General features: G+C 45.6%; 1 protein-coding gene across 2 annotated transcripts in view; it reads right to left on the minus strand.

The window, feature by feature from the left end:
* Nucleotides 1–1,089: 1,089 nt before the first annotated feature.
* MIB1 (MIB E3 ubiquitin protein ligase 1) overlaps nt 1,090–21,680 on the minus strand; it is a 376,461-nt gene continuing 355,870 nt past the window's right edge. For both annotated transcript variants that reach the window (XM_085605778.1, XM_085605777.1), the window contains exon 21: nt 1,090–1,574. In XM_085605778.1, coding sequence (XP_085461904.1) covers nt 1,434–1,574 — 141 coding nt within the window. In that variant the 3' untranslated portion in view covers nt 1,090–1,433. The remainder of the gene's footprint in view (nt 1,575–21,680) is intronic.

Genomic DNA, 21,680 nt, shown 5'->3' on the forward strand with positions numbered 1-21,680 from the left:
GGGGGGAAGGAATTCTGGTTGGAGTGAAAGAATTATTTTCCCAAATTGATTGAGCATCAATAATACTCCTTCACAAACAAGCAACATCTGGTCACTGCTCTTGGATCACAAGCCGCTCCAGATAAACTGAAGAGCCACTCCGCTCTAGTCTCAACATGGCGATGAAAATAATAAATGCACTGATTAGGCCTTCAGGATTGGAAGAACAGAGCAAAATGAGGGGTGAACTGATAATGCATAGTGATAAAAAAAACTGTTAGATGGCATCCCCACCCCTCAAGGTTTTAGGAATGCCTTGTTTGACAACGTTAAATAGAAGACAATGTACGCAGTGTTAAGTGGTAGGGTGCGAGGTTGTGGTAATACCTTGTAAAATATTAACAAGCTTACTTAACTACTGTAGTTAACCAAATGACTGCTGGTTTTCAGTTTACACTCATTCTTTGCTAACCGGAAACTCACTTGATTTGGTGAAAATCGAATAATGCTTTTTTGCTGCTAGAAGGTGACTTTCATTTAAAATATTCATATCTTCTGCACTGTCTGGTGAGAAGTCTGATTGAAGCATTTTATGGAGCGAGCGAATGGAAAGTTTGACAATCAATATCATGCATTCCCCAATTTAACAGTTTGTGTATTTGAAAAGGGTAATACGTGGTTAAAAAGTTTACAAATAAAAGATGGCTAGAGCTGGGCTTGTACAGCAAAATTGTTTGACACGAAGAAACCATGTTTTTTTCACATTTTATTAATTGATATTTTACAAGAGCAGGGAAATGTGTGAAGTCGGGAGTCATGTTGATGAAACAAATCGTTGTTGTCTGCCCTTTTACCTTTACTCAACTTCCTCCTCCTCAGATTGCACAAATGATGTTAAAGTAAAGTAAACAGAAGGAAAATGCTGGGTTTCTAACACTAATTCATTTGCTGGGTCAGAGCAGTCATGTTAATTGTGAAGCATTAACTACCAAGCAAACAACTACTGAGGAACCTTCCAAAGAAAGTATAACTCAATATTAGGCTTGGGTTAGGCATAGTCACATGTTCACAGCATTCAGCCTGATTTGAAAATATTTCCAGACCACATTATTTTCTTAAAAGAATTAATAAAAGCATATATTATACATAGTATGTTATAGTTTTTAAGACCGACATGAAAAACAATAATAAAAAATGTTGCTATACACACAATGGTTTTAACAGAGAAAGTGCCTAAATAATTTAAGCGTGGCTCTTTTTAAATCTACAACTAATTACTGTTGTTGTATAAATACTGCCTTTGTAGAGTTCACAACAATGAGTGTTGCATGTGGGATACATTAGAGATGAAAGCCACTGGAACACCATAACATGCCTGTAAGGCGTGCTGAGGTTTGAGGATAAAAAAAACAAAAATCGACGAATAGCTTAACTTTGTAAAATACAAATCTGATCTAATACAAAAGGATTCTTCTTTCAATGCCTTTACGGCAGATTGGACATTCACTCATTCGATCGCCACAAAGCTGACATGTCCCATGACCACAGAGGAAGATCATATTCTTCAAACGATCCAAACAAACAGGACACATCGTCTGCAGAAAAACAAACAATAAAAAACGTCAGTATTTCAAATAGGTAATGGTCATGCAGGCTCTGCAAAAAGTGGAATGTCTGTAGCACACACCAGACACAAATCCAAGCAAAAAATCTCTTCATAAGCAGTACTTTCAATAATTTTGTTGGATAATGGATTTTGTTCTTGGGGGAACACACTGAATAGCATCTGTCTATCAGAAGTCACCAACCTTTTAAAAGCAACGAGCATTATTTCTGTGTCCATCGAAATAATGAGCGACATCGAAACCACAGGGGAACATGTAATTTGGCCACAGGTGTGTTGGTAAAACGACTGAAACGTGAACCAGCTCTCTCATGATTACAAAATGCACAAACTTAACACCTATAAATGAGCAGTAATTAACAGCATTTCGGGTGGGAACAGAGAAGGCAAACTGTTTATTTTAAGGCCCAGTATAAGTTAATGGCTTCAACAAAAATGTCGACAGATTTAAAGAGCAAGGTACATCGGGTGTAGGCTCTTCTCAAGAAATTGTTTTAAAAAATAATGGCAAATTGTTAATTTTAAAAGGCAGTAACTCAGAAAAACTGGTGAATAGTAGGAGGATTTATAGTTGTATCTTGGCAACAATCTTGCCAAAATCCGAGTTACTCGTATTGCAAAACAGCATTTTTAACCATGAATAGAAAACTCGCATACATCTTTATTATTGATAGAGATCTGAAGGAGACAGGAGTGATTGCGTGTTTGCTTTTAGCGATGTGACTTGATAAAGCGTTTTCTTTAAAAAAGACTTGAAAATACTTGAAGGATTACAATAATACAATACTATAAACACTAAAGAATAGGGAGTTGTTGCCCCCCCCCCCCCCCCGTATGCTTGGGAAATTATTGACAAGTGGAGCATTTTAACGAAGAGTAGGGTAGTGGCATTCGTATAAACATTAGGCTTAAATACCATCTTACAAGGCGATTTGAGAGTTCTATTGCAGGAACTGTTGGGAACGTTGATGGAAAATTGTTTATTCCAAACACATTATGTGCCAACATTGGTTAAACTTTGGTACATCACTTGATATAGAGGTGATTTTGGGTTCTTTCTAAGAAATGTAGAGTCAGAGAGGTGTATTTTATATGTGTTAGCTTAGAAACACTGGCCAAAATGTGGTCGGACAAAAAGACAACCTAACATAGTTTTAGGATTGTCGCCAACTTTTTTGTCAGTTCCGGAGCAGACTGTATATTGTAGCACATTAGGAAAGTATCACTGTAAAATCTTGGTACGGTTTAGGGCTGCTTTAAACCCATGTCGTAGGACATTTTGCTATTCTTCACAGCGCCTAACTTACCACTCTTTCCAAGATTCCATAATACATGTTTTAGCATTCTGTGCGATCTTAAAGAGGAATATGGGATGCCAGAGAGTGAGGTCTTCTGAAACCTGAAACTGCAGAATGCAACTGCAGAGTGATACAGCAAGGGGTGCAAGGCTGAATAATAGTACCACCCTGGAGGAGAGATTGCTGACAGAACACTTACCACAAAAGGCAATATCAGTCTCCTGTAAAGAGAATTATAAAAAATATGAGAGATACCTTGGTGGGGCTCCTTGAATGATGTTAGCAGGATATTGGGGAATTGACGGATGATGACTGGAGTGCAGCTGTGCAGTGTCCTATGGATGCCTCAATCAAAGTTGGGTTTCAGCTGGTGCTGTTGAATATTCCCCATAGGTTTTATTTCACAAGAACAGTGATGGCAAGAATTAGGCGGGTTCACACTTTTGACTGCCTCGTGGGATGTGTGGTACCGGGATTGTTCTTTCACACCATCTTGGAATGTTCTGAGATTCTTGGGGGAGGTTACCAGCAGGTACCAAAGGCTGTTTAGTAAATTTGGGCTTGTAGCAGCACGTCAAACTATCACCTAACCATTGAGGCGGGTTTGGGTGCCGCCCATTTACCCTCACTCAGAAAGGGAGAGAAAGATTTGGATTGGTGCATGGGTGCAGAAAAAAAGGATTATGTTACTTACCCTGTAAGCATCTGTTCTTGGCATGTAGAGGTGTAGATTCACATGCTTTGCATTCTCCTGCCGTCTAGTGCTGGGTCCGGGTGTTTGCAAGTTGTTTTTCTTTGAAGAAGTTGTTTCTAGTCACGAGGTAAGGAGACTCCTCCTTTCGGTGATAGTGCACATGGGCATCGACTCCATTGTTAGATTGTTTTTCCACAAGAGAGTGAGAATGGAGTAAATAAGTGTAGTATAGAGATGTCCATGCGTGTGTACTATGAATAATGTAATTGCAACAACCATAGGTGTCTGAGGAGGAGGGAGGGCGCATTTAAATTTACAGGTCTACATGCCAAGAACAGATGCTTTCAAGGTACATAACAATGCATTCGAGGCATGTGCCCTATAGATACACATGCTTTGCATTGACTGTATAGCAGTACTCTCCCAAAGCGGTGGCTAACTAGTGGGCATTGCAGTTGTTTGAAAAAGTGTTGTTGCGACTGCCTATCCTACATTAGCTTGTTGATGAGCTAATATATCCACACAATAGTGTTTAGTAAATGTGTGCGGTGTAGACCATGTAGCTGCTTTATAAATGTCAGCTATTGGGGTGTTACCTAAAAAGGCCACAGATGCTCCTATTTTACAAGTAGAATGTGCTCTAGGAGGTATAGGCAAAGTTCTTTTGGCTTTGATACAGAATGTTTGAATACATTTAACCATCCATCTAGAAATACCAGATTTAGAGATAGGTTTTCTCTTATGAGGGTGAGCAAAGGCAACAAAAAGTTGTTTTGTGAAAATCTTTTGTTTGATCGATATAATACAATACAGCTCTTTTGACATCAAATGTATGTAGAGCTCTTTCTGCTACAGAACCAGATTGAGGAAAGAACACAGGTAATTCAACCGATTGAACTGAAAAACAGAAACGTCCTACGGAAGGAACTTTGGGTTAGTGCGAACAACTACTCTGTCTCAATGGAGTTGAAAAACGGGTCCTTTAGGGTTAATGCCTGAAGTGATAGGAATCATGAAAGCCGTAACCTTCCAAGAAAGGAATTGAAGTGGGCAATTGTGTAGAGGTTCAAAAGGTGAACCCGTAAGACTTGTTAGAACAATATTAAGGTTCCATGCGGGTGTAGGTGGATTTGTTGGTGGTGTTACTCTTTTAAGGCCTTCGATAAAGGCTTTAATTACCGACACTGACGAGAGTTAAGTGTTGTCTGTTTTGAAGGTATGTAGCTACTGCTGCATGGTGTAGTCTTATGGATGTGTATGCAAAGCCTGCACGTTGTTGATACAACAGATAAATAATTTGATGTATAGAAGCATCTTGTGGTTCAATTGTTAGGTTATTACAATATATAACCAGCCTTTTCCACTTTGCAGCTTGGCATGCCCTTGTGGTAGGCTGTCTTGCTTCTTTAAGAATTGTCATGCAATTTGATGATAGATTTAGGTACCCAAACTATGATTTCAGGAGCCAAATTGCTAGGTTGAGTTTCTTGGGATCTGGATGTCTGATTTATCCATGGTTCTGAGTGTGAAGGTTTGATGTGAGGTAAAGCTTCTGGTGTGGACTAATGAGAGTTTCAGTAGTGTGGTGAACCATGGTTGACGAGCCCATGTGGGAGTTATCAAAATTAGGGTGAGAGATGTTTGCCTGAACTTCCAAACAAGAAATGGAAGAAGAGGGAGAGGCGGAAAATCGTAAGCAAATATCCCTGACCAGTTCATCCATACGGCATTGCCTTTGGATAGCAGGAGTGGGAACCTGAAGGTGAAGTTTGGGCATTTTTAGGTCTCGCCTAGCTATTGCGATAGCAATCGTCATGCGAGACTCTAGTAAAGGGGCATTTCAAAGTGCTCCCAAAAGTGGATTGCATGGCGAGCACTCGCACAATCACGTGCATCGTGCCGCCATGCAATCCACTTTTGGGAAGCGCTTCAGCCCTCTGGCGCGTGCACCTACTTCAAAGGGTCCGCTCCCCCGCCTGGAATGCGCTCCCCCGCCCCTTGCCGCTTCAAAGCCCGCGTTTAGCGAGATTAAAGTAACACTTCAATCTGGGCGCTAGTCTGACGTACAGCAGCGCACGGGGAGCTCGAGCCCACGGGAAGACACGCGCTACTTTTGTCTTCCTGTTGGTGATTTGCCAAGGAAAGATGATTTTTGGGAACTCGCACTTGTGGCTACTTTCCGAGGCAAGACTTGTGATATTTGATGTTCATGATCTCAATTATTCTTGTTATGTTTTCAAATCACTGCTGATAGATGGTCATAGCACTTTCGTGTGTATTACACCTGCCCAGTCTCGGCGTCGGCTCAGCATCCTGTGATTCTGGGCAAGCAACATCATCTTCCCGTGCTTACTAAAAATGAATGTTTCCTTGTTTATAGCTTCAATACAAAAAAACACAAACCATATAAACTGCTCTCACTGACACAGACTTCTTTGTCCATGCACCCTTATTTCTTTTAGCACTTACTTGTGTGTGCATTTCAAAGACTTTCCTGGATAAGGGTAGCCTGATGACAAATGTTACTTTTCTCAGCAATAAAATGCACATTGAAACTTAAAGGAACTGCTCACACTGCCACAGACTCCTTGGCGCGCGCACCCTTCTTTCTTTAGCAACTACGTGACTGCGCATTTGAAAGAGCTTCCAAGATAAGAGCAGCTTGATGGAAACTGTTACCCACAATTATACTGATGTTAACTACAAAGTAAAACCTCATTCTTACCAACAACGGCGCAGGGCTTTCATTTTAGCACCCGACTGTGTCACTTGGAGAGTAGTTACTATTTTAACCACTGTCAGAAGTTAGGGAGTTTGAAATCTATGTTTGGATTAACCAGGATTCACGTGACTGCCAAGTAGGTTGCGACATGTCCATGCTGTGTTTCACTCAACCATACGTTATATTTCTGGACTAGCACTTTTACTTTTACTTTTGAACACCACAAAATTGAGCAATCCCACCAATTTTAGCGCTGTTAGGAGGAAAACCGTGAATTACTGCACTTTTATAGCAAAGTTGCAGCGAATGGACCCCATGACCTTTGACCATGACCTATGCTGCCACTGTAAAACTCAACAGCAATTGGTACGCTGTGGGCTACTCATGACCCGGTGCCACTGCACCAGCTGCACTAACAATAGCTACACCCTAGCTGACTGATGACGTCATGTATGCCATGGCATGGAACATGCACAGGTACATTCTGGTATGTTGTCTATGATGTCAGCTAAACAAGCTTCAGCTGTCTGGATGAACTGTTTGTCCCCATTTGAAATGAGCGCAAAATTGTTTGTCTGTGGGAGCCATTTATTTTCCGGCTGTATGCGCTTTTGTCGTACCGCAGTGCCAAAAACATACAGCTCCCTAGGGTGGAAAAGGCAGTGGTGTGCCCCTTAACAATCTGTCACCCAGGAGGCTTAAAGGGCAGAGCAGGCAACTTTAAAACTGGAGACCCAGGTTCTAATCTCGGAGTCAGCTCAGCAACCTGTGATTCGGGGCAAATTACATCATCTTCCCGTGCCTACTACAAATGAATGTGTCCCTGTGTACAGCTTCAATCCAAAAAAAAAGTATAATTTACAACAAGCTTTGAAAATGCAATAGGTCTCGCCTTTGATTAAGTTAAAGCCATTTGCTTTACTAATGGTATTGTATAGCAAAGCAAATGGCTTTAACTTAATGAAAGGCGAGACCTATTGCATTTTTAATGCTTGTTTAGTTGTGAGATGTTGCAAAGAGAACTATTTGTGGAAATATGGGGGGAGGACTTAGGGTGGAGTTCCCTCTTGTGGACTTGTTGCCGCATCCTGCTGAGGAGGTCAGCAAATATGTTGTCTGCCCCTGGAAGGCATTCTGCTAGTAGTTGGATTTTGTGATGTGCTGCCCAACACCAAATGGTCAGAGAGGCGTGATAAGAAACAAGTTACTTACCTGTAACTTTGGTTCTCCAGTATTGGTAACTTTCATAGATTCCCATAGCTTGTATCATTCCCCGTCGTAGGAATGGGAGACTCGGTATTTCAAATAACATAGCAGTAGGTACAAAAGAGAAAGAAAAAAGGCCTAGGCCTCATTCCCTTTTGTAGCATATCTACCTCTTTTTGTAAAAGAGACCAAAACAAAGCAACAACCAATCAGATTAGCCTCACCCCACAGAACCTTCCTGAGAGAAGCTCAGAGCCTCAGATTTTCGTGGCCGTTGTGTAACAGTACAACCAAACCTGCCAAGGGCTGAGCTTTCCCAGGGGAGGAGGGTGGGCGCATGGGAATCTATGAAAGTTACCAATACTGGAGAACCAAAGTTACAGGTAAGTAACTTGTTTCTTACTCCAGTATTGGAACTTTCATAGATTCCCATAGCTTGTATCAGAGTAGCTAGCAGTAAGAAACACATTTTGCCTCCCTGGGACATGTCAGTGTCTAAAACTATATATCACCGTACTTTACTTTGTTCTTTTTTGCAAACATAAAAGTACCATGCAATCACATAAGAAAAGTACATAGCAAAATGTGCAAGAACCATACAAAGGAAGGAGGGAAGAAAGGAAAGCTCACCACTCAATGGAAGAGGTTCCTCAGGACTGCCTGGCCCACAGCTGTGTCTTCCTGTGCCAAGGTCTCCAGACAGTAATGTCTTGTAAAGGTGTGCACGCTGCTCCAAGTCGCAGCTCTGCAGATGTCTTTAATCTGGACCCCCGCAAAGAGAGCCGTAGAAGAAGCCATGGACCTCGTCGAGTGTGCTCTAATTCTGCCCCCTAAAGGCTTGTCCGCTGCAGAATGACAGAACTGTATAGCACTGGAGATCCATCTAGCAATACCCTGCTTGGACAGGGGTAACCCTTTGCGGGGAGCACTGAATGCAACAAACAATTGCGAAGATTTTCTAAAGGCTTTAGTACGGTCCAGATAAAATTTCAAGCACCGCTGCACGTCCAGCGAATGAAGTGCCCTTTCTGCCGGTGTAGACGGTTGAGGAAAAAAAGCCTTGAGAATCACCGGCTCATTTAAATGAAAGTTCGAAGGCACCTTTGGTATGAACTTTGGATTAGTCCGCAGAATGACAGTATTTCTTTTGAATTGGAGGAAAGGTGTCTGAATTGTAAGAGCTTGCAATTCCCCAATACGCCGTGCTGACGTGAGAGCAAGAAGGAGTGCCAATTTCCATGAGAGGAACTTCAGATCCGCTCGATGAACCGGTTCAAAAGGAGGCTTGATCAGCTGGGGGAGAACCAAGTTCAAATGCCATGTGGGAGGCGGAGGCCTCACGGGAGGATAAACTCTAAACAGCCCCTTGAGAAATTGCTTGACAATTCTAGAGGACCAAAGAAAGGGTCCAGAGGCAGTGCGTCTGAAGCGAGAAACTGCAGCCAAGTGCACCTTTATTGAGGAATGAGCCAAACCTGCCTTAGCCAAGGACAGGAAATAAGGAAGAACTTGATGAGGCTGAGACAAAAAGGGATCCACACCTTGCTGATGGCACCAGATGCAAAAGCGTTTCCATTTGAGACGGTAAGTCTTGTTAGTGGAAGGGGCTCTAGCCTGAGAGAGAACATCCCTTAATTCGTTCGAGAGAGGAAGATCTAGTAACTCTCGCTGCTCAGGAGCCATGCTGAGAGGTGCAAGGAACGAGGATCCGGATGCCAGATCTGGCCCTGGGACATTGTGAGAAGATACGGAATCGTCCGTAGATGACGAGGAGGGACCAGAGAAAGAAGGTGAAGCTCCGTGAACAAAAACTGCCTCGCCCATGCCGGGGCTATTAAGATCATTTTGCATGGTTCCGCCTTGATCTTCTTGAGTATCCTCGGTATTAACGGAATGGGGGGAAAAGCGTACACAAATGCGCTTGACCAAGCTATCGAAAGTGCATTCCCCAGTGATCCGCGATGGTGAACTTTGCTTGCGTAAGACTGGCTTTTCCGGGGTGGCGAAAAGATCTATCAAAGGTTTTCCCGACTGGCGAAAAATGTCCTCCAAGACCATCTGGTTTAGTTCCCACTCGTGGCTGATGGATGAAAGCCTGCTGAGTCTGTCCGCCTTTTCGTTGAGGACCCCTGGAAAGTGTTCCGCTGTGAGAGATATTCCGTAGAGGATCGCCCATTCCCAAATCCTCTGGGCCTCCTGTGACAACGGAAGAGACCTGGTGCCCCCTTCCTTGTTGATGCATGGCCGTGGTGTTGTCCGTGCGGACGAGAACCGCGGAGCCCTGCAACCGCGGCAGAAATGCTTGAAGAGCCAGGCGGATCGCTCTGAGTTCCAGGAGGTTGATATGAAGGAGACGGTGCTTGGGTAACCAATGCCCGCTGACCTGCAAGTCCTGAAGCACCACACCCCAGCCGTCCAGCGAGGCATCTGTTGTGACAACATGAGGAGCTGGATTGCTTACGAAGGATAGACCGCGGGACAAATTCTCCTCCTGTGTCCACCACAAGGCGGCGTCCCTCATCGCCGCCGTAATCACCACCTTGTCGTCGAAAAGAGCCGTGAACTTGTTGCCACTGCATGTCTAGTTGCTCTTGAAGAGATCGCATCCGTAATCTGCAATGGGGTATCAGAGGGATGCATGAAGAGATCACGCCTAGCAGGGATTTGTAACTGCGTACTGAAAGACACTTTCTTCTTCTCAACAGACGTGCCAAGGATTTCAGCTTTTCTTGCCTTTCGACGGTTGGGGAAGCCTTGTTGAGAGACGTGTCCAAGATAGCACCTAGGAACTGTGCCCTCTTGGACGGACAGAGCGACGACTTCTCTCTGTTGAGAGTCAGACCCAGATTGTTGAACAGAGCTGTACACGCCCGACTGTTTCCTCCGCTAGGAGCCTGGACGGAGCCTTCAGCAACCAATCGTCCAGGTAGGGGAAGATTTGATAATGTTGCTTCCTGAGGAAAGCTGCTACCGGTGCCAGCACCTTGGTAAAGATCCTCGGGGCAGAACGAAGTCCAAAGGGTAACACCCTGAATTGGAAGTGGCTCTTGACTACTGAGAAGCGTAGAAACCTCCTGTGGGCTGGATGAATAGGGATGTGAAAATACGCATCCTCGAGATCGAGAGTGGCCATGAAATCTCCCGGGTTGAGGAGACGTAAGATATCCTGGAGAGACACCATCCGAAAGGATTGACAGATGAGATAGGTGTTGAGCTCCCTGAGATCTAAAATGGGTCGCCATTTCTCCGGCGTCTTCTTGACCAGGAAAAACCTGGAGTAGAAACCGTCCCCCCTCTGAGACAGGGGAACCAGTTCCACTGCTCCCTTGAGGAGCATCTGAAGTACTTCGAGCCTTAAGAGACGCAGATGTTTTGAAGGCATGGCGACAGGGGGCTTGGAAGGTGGCATATGAAGAAACTCCAGCGTATGACCATCTCGAATGATGTTGAGGACCCAACGGTCCGATGTTATCCAGGTCCGGTTGTGGAGGTAATGGGACACCCTGCCTCCCACAGGTGTCAACGGGGAGGAGGGTACAGTACGCAGAGCCAGAACGCCGCTATTGTCTCTTGGAGGAGTCACGTCCCTGGCGAGCCGGTTTCCCTCTAGTGGTTGAGCGAGAGAAAGACGAGGACTGGCCTTGTCATTGTTGGTACTGCGGGCGATACGACTGGGGTGTCGAACCATAAGAAGAGTACCTTTGTTGTTGGTACGAGCCTCTGTAGGACGTGGTACTCTTCCCTCTGGCCCCACGGAAAGGCACTTTACGTTACTGAAGAGTGCCTAGAGACCTCGGCGTCTCCGTATCTTTTTTAAAGTCCTGGAGGGCATCATCGACATGTTTCCCAAACAATGCCTCCCCATCAAACGGGAGGTCCAAGATCTTGTTCTGAACCTCCGGTCGGAACCAAGTCGCCCGGAGCCAGCCCTGCCGACGAAGAACAGCCACACCTGCCAGTGCACGGAAAGCTGTAGTGGCGATGTCCATGGCGCAGTCAATCACTTCCGCCGACGTAGCCTCCCCCTCCTGAAGAATTTTCTTGGCCTCCGTCTTGGCCTCCGATGGAAGTTGGTCCAAGTAAGGCGAAAGGTCGCACCACATTTGGCGATCGTACCTACCAAAGGATCGCCAATGTATTAGCTGCCCTTACCAAAAGACTGGCCATAGAGGAGAAATGTTTCCCCACATTATCAAGGCGCCTGCCTTCTTTATCCGGAAGGATGGTGAGTGGTGCCGAAGGGTTACGTGACTTGCGTTGCGCCGCCTGGGATATTACAGAATCCGGCTTCGGCTGTCCAATCAAGGACGCTGAACTGTCCTCAGGCGCCTTGTACTTCATTTCGAGGCGCGGCACAACCGGAATCAACGTAGCCGGGTTCCTCATAGCCTTCAAACTCTCGTCCCAAAGATGGCGAACAATGGGAATTGAACGAACCACTTTCCTGTAAGGCTCCTTAAAATCATACAGGAAGTATTCCGCTGGGGCCGATGGCATAGGAAGCTGGAATCTACTGGAGGCTCTTTCCATCAGCTTGTGGAAACCCCCAATATCTGCCGGGGGATAATCCACCGGATCAGGAGTAGGTGAAGCCGGATCCCGAATGACAGTCCTCCCACTCAACACACTGATTAGACGTGTTGCCAACATCTTGAGCCTCATCAGAGGAATCATCCGGAACAACCTGGATCACTGGAGGCAACCCTGGGCTGGAAACTTGCAGTTGAGAAACCACCTGAGGCGGTTGCCCTGGAGAAAATTCAGTAGGAGCCGATGGAGTAGGCACAGTATGCACTGCAGACAAAGTCGAAGACGGAGAAGGAGGAGCGTGAGAAAACCTCTTCCGATAATCATGTAACATGCCCTGGAGATCTTCCAGGAGTGATGAAGGAACCGCAACCATACCCTGGCCTGCGCTGTCCCGACGCCCATGGGATGGTGGATAGGAGTACCCAGGCGTGTAGTCGCCCTCTGAATCAGTGTCCTGACATTTCACCAGCAGTTGGGAAGGACTATGGGCATAACCACAAGAATCCTGATCATCCCCATCAGAGTCTTCTTCTTCTAACAATGCGGGAGGCAAGGGGGTCACCCTCCTTGGTGATGTCATATCCGGTGTTATACGTCTCACGGAAATTGTAATCCTCTCCGTCGACGAGGTCGTCATCGGACTCGTCGGCGTTGATAATGAAACCATCGTCGACGAAGTAGTCGTCGGAAGCTGCACCGTCGACGAAGATATGATAGTAGTCGACGAGACCGTCGACACTCCCGCCGTCGTCGGCATAGTCGACGTCGTCAGAGCTCTCGTGGACGACACAGTCGTCGACACCCTTGTAGACACTGGTATAGTCGTCTACACTCCCGTCGACGCCGATGCTGGAACAGAAGGCACCGTCGACGAGCCCATCGATGGCTGGACTTTTTTAACTTGAGGTTTAGAAGCCTTTGTCGACTGAGTCTTCAACTGCGTCGTCGACGATCTAGAGTCCTTTTCTGACCTCTATGAAGATAGAGAAGAGGGCTTCTTGAACACCACAGTGGATACCACCACTGCTGGGGCAGTAGAAAGTCCTTCCCTCTCCTTTGCACCGTGGTGAGGAGATTTACTCGGACTCTGGCTCTCAGACTCACGGGGGGTCTTTTTTGAGGCCTTAGCAGGGCGGTCAGAGGATGGCGAAGGGGAACACCAACCCCTTTTCACTGACCTGCGAGAGGAGGTGCCAGATGAAGAGTCCTCACTGTCACTGGATATAGCACCCTTCCGTGAGTTAATCTTCTGGAGCCACGTGAGAAGGCGACCCTCACGGTCCCGAAGGGTCTTTGTAGAAAAGGTGCGGCAGATCTTGCATTCCGCAGCCTTATGTTCCGGGTACAGGCAATAAATACAATCCTGATGCCTGTCCTCCACGTAAAGCCGTTTTTTGCCACAGGTGGAACAAGGCTTGAAAAGGGCTTTCTTCTCCTTGCCAGACATTCCGGAAGGAAAACAGCAACAAGTTGGAAGAAAAATATTTTGAAAAAAGCAGTCAACAAAGTTGAAGTGAGCAGAGCTCAAAGGAGACTCCCTAAGCACAACGTGCGGTAGAAAATCTGAGGCTCTGAGCTTCTCTCAGGAAGGTTCTGTGGGGTGAGGCTAATCTGATTGGTTGTTGCTTTGTTTTGGTCTCTTTTACAAAAAGAGGTAGATATGCTACAAAAGGGAATGAGGCCTAGGCCTTTTTTTCTTTCTTTTTTGTACCTACTGCTATGTTATTTGGAATACTGAGACTCCCATTCCGACGACGGGGAATGATACAAGCTATGGGAATCTATGAAAGTTCCAATACTGGAGTAACTGTAGAGTGTCTCCCCCTGTTTTTGTACATAGCTGTCATTTTGTCCGTCCGGACTAGGACAACTTTCCCTATTGGGTGAGGTAAAAATGCTTTTAGCGCTAGGTTAACAGCTAGAAGCTCTAGGTAGTTGATGTGGCAACTCTTGTGATTGGTGTCCTATGGACCCTGAACTGTTAGATGTTGTAGGTGGGCACCCCACCCTGTAAGAGATGAGTCCGCTGTGAGCACGATCTGTGGAACAGTGTCGATAAAGGCCAGCCCTTTTTATAAGGTGTGTGTGTTCCACCACTGCAGAGAGCGAAGGGTGCGACAGTCTACCAACACTAGATCTTTAAGTTGACCCTGTAATTGATTCCATTGACGTGCTAAGCATTCCTGTAGAGAACGCATGTTTAATCTTGCATGAGGTACTATGGCAATGCATAATGCCATCATTCCTTAAAGTTACATGAAAGTTCTCACCGTTAGTTACTGGTTGCTTTGGATTTGTATTAGCAGTGTTTGAAAATTGTGAATCCTAGTTGCACTGGGATAGGCTAAACCTGTTTAAGTGTTCAGCACAGCTCCTAGATAAGGTTGCAGTGTGCAGGTTGCAGATGGGATTTTTGCACATTGACTGCAAATCCCAATTAATGAAGGAGATTTATTGTAATATGAATGCTGTAAACACTTGAGATGTGGGTTTGCTTTCGTCTAGCTATGGGAAGATATGTTCAACACCCATTTGTCTGATGTTATTGATTGCCAGATGGGAAGAAATTGATGCAGTCTTCCCCCGACAGGTGTATGATGATCGGGGGGAAATGTTATCAAGTTACTGTTTGTTGGGAGATGGAGAGGTGCGTGCTGGTGTACCTCACCTCTGCCTTTGAAACGGTTACCTCTGTAACCACCTTTGTAAAATCCTCTAGAGGGGAAGGATTGATTCTGAGGTTTATAGGAATATGTGTTGGCATCTGTGAAGGTACTTTTTGTGCCTCCCCTATAAAACGAGCAGCAAAAGGAGCCTCAGTTAGAGGGTGACTGTAGTGCTCCCATGGATTTTGCCACTTGTGTGTCTTTTTTCATTTTTTCAAGTGATTCATCCACTTGAGGGCCAAAAAGATGTTCCTTGTCAAACGTGGCATTAAGAACAAAAGTTACTTACCTGTAAACTGTGGTTCTCCAGTATTGGTATCTTTCATAGATTCACATGCTTGAATCATTCCCCGTCGGAGTGGGAGTCCCACGGTACATAAAAATAGCAATAAATATGCATAACATAGCCATATCATAGGTAAATTAGAACCAGGAAGTAAAATAGCTAGAAGTTACTAGGAAAAGATCTTCCACTTTCATGACTCGTCCAAGTCATTATAAATAGTCCAAACTACAGCCCATCAGGTGACAGCACCCTCCAGAATGTTCTCCCCAGAGGCTTAGGCTCTCAGATTTTCCAGCACAAGTGAGATATAAGAGTAAAAGAGCCTAGAGCGCCTCTGAGGGGAGGTGGGTGGGTCGCATGTGAATCTATGAAAGATACCAATACTGGAGAACCACAGTTTACAGGTAAGTAACCTTTGTTCTTCTCCAGTATTGGGGTATCTTTCATAGATTCACATGCTTAAATCAGAGTAGAAAGCAGTAATTCCATAATGATGCTTGTGAGATCATCAAAGAAATATATATATATATATATATATATATATATATACACACACACACACATTTGTATAATTATTGCTTTTAAGGTACACAATCTGCATTGAATATGTTAGACATAAGGATCAACTATACGGGCGAAACTACAATTTTGTTTATGGTTTTCTAATTTATTGTATTTTCGTGCAGCTGAGCTGATGTGCATTTGTAATTTTAACCTTGAACATTTATTTGAATTATCTAAACTGCTCGTATGACGATGTTTTCCACATATAGTATTTTTTCTATGTATATTATGATCTCATCCTGAGCGCCATGACTCTGTACCTTTAAATATTTGTGTTGTATTTCCGTTCGTTATGTGACCAAGGACACCGCTCTGTGTCCGAAACGCGTCTGAGACAGCATCATATGAATTCACTGCAATAAATAAATTCAATCTGGCATCAGCTATATCGAGAGTCCGTGTTCTTGCTTTGTGCTCGATAGCACTTGGGAAACTTTCCGTGTGGATATATATATACAAATACATATCACACCAGATAAAATACACATGTATATCTGCATCAACAGATAAATATATGTAATCACAAAAGATATGTACTTAAGAATGCATCAAAGAGGAGGAGGGAAGAACAGAGGCTCACCTTATTTAAAAAGATTTAGGAGAACCGCTTGTTCCACAGACGTGTCTACATTGCTGGCAGCTTCTAGACAGTAGTGCTTGGTAAAGGTGTGCCTGCTGGACCATGTTGCAGCTCTGCAGATTTAATGAAGAGGCACACCAGCATAGAGAGCAGTAGAAGAAGAGATTGCTCTAGTAGAATGTGCTCTCGGCGTAGCCTGCAGGAGTCTACCCGCTTGCTGATGACAGAAAGAGATTGCAGCAGATATCCAACGAGCTATGGTCTGTTTGGTTATTGGGTGCCCTTTCGCATTTTTCCATATGCAATGAAAAGCTGATCAGATTTTTGTATGGAGGATGTCCTTTGCAAGCAAAATTTTAGACCTCTTTTGACATCAAGGGTATGTAAAGCCCTTTCTGCAGGTGATTGAGGATCAGGAAAGAAAGTCTTTAAAATAACTGGTTCATTGAGGTGAAAATCAGAAGGCACTTTAGGCACAAAAATGGGGTTAGTGTGGAGCACTACCGAGTCCCTGGTGAATTGAAGGAAAGGCGGTTTAATAGTGAAGGCTTGAATGTCACTGACCCGCCTGGCTGATGAGAGCCAACAGCAGAGACATCTTCCACGACTAACTTCAAATCAGCTCTATGAATAGGTTCAAAGGGGTGTCGCATGAGTTGTGACAGAACAATGTTAAGATGCCAGGGTGGAGGCAGACGGCGGATAGGAGGAAACATACGAAACAATCCTTTGAAGAATTGTTGAATGATCCGAGAGGAGTAAAGAGAATGTGTACCATCTTGTCGGAATCTTGAGATAGCCGCTAAGAATACTTTAAGAGTAGAATTGGTAAGGCCTGACTTTGCCAAATGTAAAAAGAAAGGCAATAGTTGTTCCGGTTTTGCATGTACTGGGTGAAAGTTGGTGGCTTGACACCAGAGGCAAAAACGCTTCCATTTGAGCATGTAGGTTTTTACTGTAGAGGGCGCACTAGCATTAGCTAAGACCTCCCTACACTCCGAAGGAATGCCCAAGTGGGCCAACTCAGGGTGTTCAGGCGCCAGGCTGCTAAGCGCAGAGATGCAGGATCCGGATGACAAATCTGCCCGTTGTTGATGGATAGGAGATTTGGTATTGGTTGCAACTGAATGGGATCACATTCGGATAGAAGGAGGAGTTTGGTAAACCAGAACTGGCGAGGCCACCTGGGAGCTATTAGGAGTAGGCGACAAGGCTCCTTCTTCACTTTCCGGAGAACCCTGGGAACCAACGGTATTGGTGGAAAAGCGTAGGCATAGATCTGCGACCAATTCATCAAAAACGCATTCCCGCACAAGTCTCCTTGGGGAAGCCAACTTGCGTAGAATGGGCATTTGCGGTTCAGACTGGTCGCGAACAAGTCCAGATCAGGTCGACCCCACTTCTGAAATATACGATCCAACGTTGGTTGATGGAGCTCCCACTTGTGATTTGACACTGTCGACCTGCTGAGGGAGTCTGCCAGGATGTTGGATACTACCGGAACATGGACTGCTGACAGAGTTTTTTGGTGTCGGATCACCCAATCCCACATTTGCTGGGCTTGCTGGGACAGCAGAATGGATCTTGTCCCTCCCTGTTTGTTTAGGTAGTGCATACTTGTTGTGTTGTCCGTCCGGATCAACACTGATGCTCCTAGAATGATGGTGCGAAAAGATTTTAGGGCCAGGAAGATCGCTAGCAACTCTAAAAGGGTGATATGCCAAGTCCTTTGTTGAGCATCCCATTTGCCGTTGCGTGTTAGTTCTTGAAGGTGCGCTCCCCACCCTTTCAGGGAGGCGTCCGTGGTGATGACAAAACTTGGAGCTTCCACTAGGAATGAGAGGCCTGCTGCCACGTTCCTCTTGCGAGTCCACCAGAGCAATGCCTTCCGCATCTGAGGAGTGATGCGGATGAGATCGTCGAAAGACCCTGAGACCTGTAGCCATTGGTTGTTGAGCTCCTCTTGCAGGGGTCTCATCTTGAGACAACAGTTGGGGACCAAGGGAATGCAGGATGAGAGCATCCCTAGAAGTGACTTGAACTGTCGGACAGAAACGTACTTTTTTGATCGTTGTAGTTGAGCAAGCTTGCACAGCTTTTGTTGTCTTTCGGTTGAGACAAAGGCTTGTGTCCGTAGAGTGTCTATGGTGGCTCTTAAGAATGTTCTTGTTTGTGATGGGATGAGTTGAGACTTGTCCAGATTGATGGAGAGACCCAGAGACTCCAGGAGACTGGAAGAATGACTGACATTTCTGAGTATGGACGTTTGCGACTGCAACGGAATTCGCCTTGATAAGGCAGTCGTCTAAATAAGGAAAAATGTGGATTCCTTCCAATCGAAGGTGCGCAGCACCGGTGCCAAACCTTTGGTGACGACACGGGGCGCGGAACGTAGTCCGAAGGGAATGACATTGAACTGGAAGTCCCTGCCAGCCACTCTGAATCTAAAGAACTTTCTGTGTCTGGGTAAAATCGGTACATGAAAGTAAGCGTCTTGGAGGTAGAGGGTGGTCATGTAATCCCCCGCAGAGAGGAGTTGAAGGACTTCTTGTAAAGTCAACATCTGAAAGGATTGTTTTTTGAGATATTTGTTGAGGAATGAAGATCCAAGATGGGTTGCCATTCTCCCGATTTCTTTTTTATTAGAAAAAATCTGGAATAGAAACCGGTGCCTTTTTGTAATTTCGGAACCACTTCGATCGCTCCCTTTTTTACCATCAAATTTATTTGAGAAAAAAGCTCTGTGAGATGAGCTGGAGGCGGGCCCTTGGGAGGAGAATGTGAAGGAAGTTTGATAAACTCCAGAATGTGGCCCCTGGCCACAATGTCCAAGACCCATTTGTCTGTTATAGCAGACCACGTTGAGAAAAAACGGGAGATCCTTCCTCCAACTTTTGTAGGATTGAGCGGTAGAGCAGGTGGCATTCTTAGACGTATTCCATCCGCGATAAGATGACTTATTCCTGTTTTGTGCATAAGACGTAGTTGTTTGCTGCCCGATGGATTTTTGTCGTTGTGAGGAGTAACGTTGGTTAGCCGGATAGGACTGGTATTGCCTTGACTGATTATAGCCTCCTCGACTGGAGAAGGATCCACGACCTCTAGCGTCACGAAAAGGCGGTTTTCTAAACTGAAAGAGTACCGAGAGATCTCGCTGACTCGGTATCCTTTTTAATGGCTTGTAGTGCTTCATCAACATGCTGACCAAAAAGAGACTCGCCGTCAAAAGGCATGTCGATTATTTTCGTCGGAATTTCCTGACGAAATGATGTGGATTTCAACCAGCCCTGTCGCCTCAGGACAGCCGCACCCGCTAGTTGCCGAAAACTCGTAGACGCAACATCGACAGCAGAATCAATAGTCGCAGCCGAGATTCGTTCTCCCTTTTGAAGGATTTTTAGCGCTTCCGCCGTGGAGGGCTCAGGTAACATCTCAATGTAAGGAGAGATGTCGGACCACATCTATCATCGCGGCCCTAGATGGCCAGCGAGTTAACTTCACGGACAGTAGTGGCCGCCATGGTCGAAACCTTTTTTCCAATTGCGTCCAGACGTCTCCCATCCTGATCCGGGGGAGCACACAATGGAGAGAAGGGATTCCGTGCTCGGCGTTGCGCTGCTTGGGCAATAACGGAATCTGCCTTAGGCTGGCCTATCAGGCATGCTGGTGAGTTATCCGGTGCCTTATATTTCTTCTTAAGGCGAATCTGGACCGCCGGAATGGAGGCAGGAGTTTGCATGACTTTCAGTCCTTCCTGCCAAATAAAGTCAATAATAGGAATACTTCGCACTTGTTTCCTCGGCTGGTCTTTAAAATCGTAAAGGAAACAATCATCCTTCTTTGTTTCCATGGGAAGAAGGAACCGTTGTGCTGCTCTTTCCATTAGAACATGAAAACCTCCGATGTCAACTGGAGGCGAGTCAACAGGAGCAGGTGTCGAAGGAGACTGCGTTTGTATTTGATAGTCATCCCATTCTGTAAGGAGTGATCTGTCATCCAATTCTCCTTCTTCTCTGTCATCATCTGTGGTGTGGGCTTCCTGATGATGAGACATCAAAGGTACCGGAGAAACTGGTCTGGGCGATCTCAACACTGTTGAAGATAGAGCAATAGGTGTAGGTGGTACAGAAGAAGCCGATTCAGATGGAGGTAAATCGGCGGTAAAAGTCATCGAGCATGTACTGTAGATTGTTTAGAAGAGATAGAGGCAATTGTGCCGTAGGGTTGGACTCTGGAGCTGGAGGAGTAGTGTCCGGATAGTACTCCTCTTCTTGATCTACGTCTTGGTATTTAATAAAGAGTTCTGAAGGGCTCCTGGCAGTCCGAAATCTGTCATCTTCCTCAGATTCATCCTCATCTGCCCCATAATCCAGTAACTGCTCGGGCAACGCAACAATCATTCTACTGGGTGATGAATGAACTGGAGAGAGGACCTCTAAGGAAGATCCACGCCTTTGAAGCAAGGAAGGCGCAGTCATCGGCGGTGGCAATAGTGTAGGCGGCACCGCAGATGTCCTTGAGGATGCCATGGCTGTAGACGACGACTAAACTTGAAGATCAGTGCAGAAAGATAGCGCGAGGTGGGCATAGATGAAGCAACCGTCGACGAAGCAACCCGTCGACGAGGCATCAGTCATCGACGAGACCATCGCCTTCGACGAGGCAATCGTCAACGAGCTTCTCTTATTCTTTGTCGACGGAGGGGCGTCGACGATAAGACTGCAATTTCTTCGTCGACGAGAGGGCAGTGACTGACGTGGTTGGCCTCACAGAGACGGAAACCAGCGTCGACGGCGAGGAAGCAGACGACAGTATCATCTGAGGCTTTGGAGACGAGAAGGTTGCAGTAGACGTCATCGTCGCGGCAACGGCAGGCTTCGTCGACAAAGACGTCGTCGACGACGGAACCCATTTCTGAGGTAAATCTCTGTCAGAAATAGGTTTAGAAGCCCGAGACTTCACAGTCTTTCTCGGGAGCGTAGAGGGCAAAGTTTTTCCCTTAGAAGGTGGAGGAGCCTTTTTGGAAGTGGAAGGCAACTCAGCACTCTTAGAGGTGTGCTATTTTTTCAACACCTTAGCCCCAGGAGAGGTCAAATCCATGTTGCTAGCCCTCTTCCTAGAGGAAGCAGACCTGACAGATGAAACACTTCCAACTTCAGATAAAGGGTTGTCTTGATCCTTAATCTTCTGTAGCCACAGAAGTAGACGTCCCTCTCTGTCCCTCAGAGTTTTTTGAGGGAAAGTTCTGCAGATTTTGCAGTCTCTCACCTGGTGATCCGGATATAAGCAGTAAATGCACTTCTTGTGGGGGTCTTCAGAAAACAACCGGGGCTTCCCACAAGACTCACAAGGTCTAAAGAGAGATTTCTTAAAAGAAGACATCATGAACAAAGAAATTCTGAAGAAAACCTGAGAAGTACTGAGCAGAGCTCAGGGAGACTCCCTTCACACGACGTGCGGTAGAAGATCTGAGAGCCTGAGCCTCTGGGGAGAACATTCTGGAGGGTGCTGTCGCCTGATTGGCTGTAGTT

The sequence above is a fragment of the Triturus cristatus genome, chromosome 5_1 (genome assembly GCF_964204655.1).
Source record: "Triturus cristatus chromosome 5_1, aTriCri1.1, whole genome shotgun sequence".
Lineage (NCBI taxonomy): Eukaryota > Metazoa > Chordata > Amphibia > Caudata > Salamandridae > Triturus > Triturus cristatus.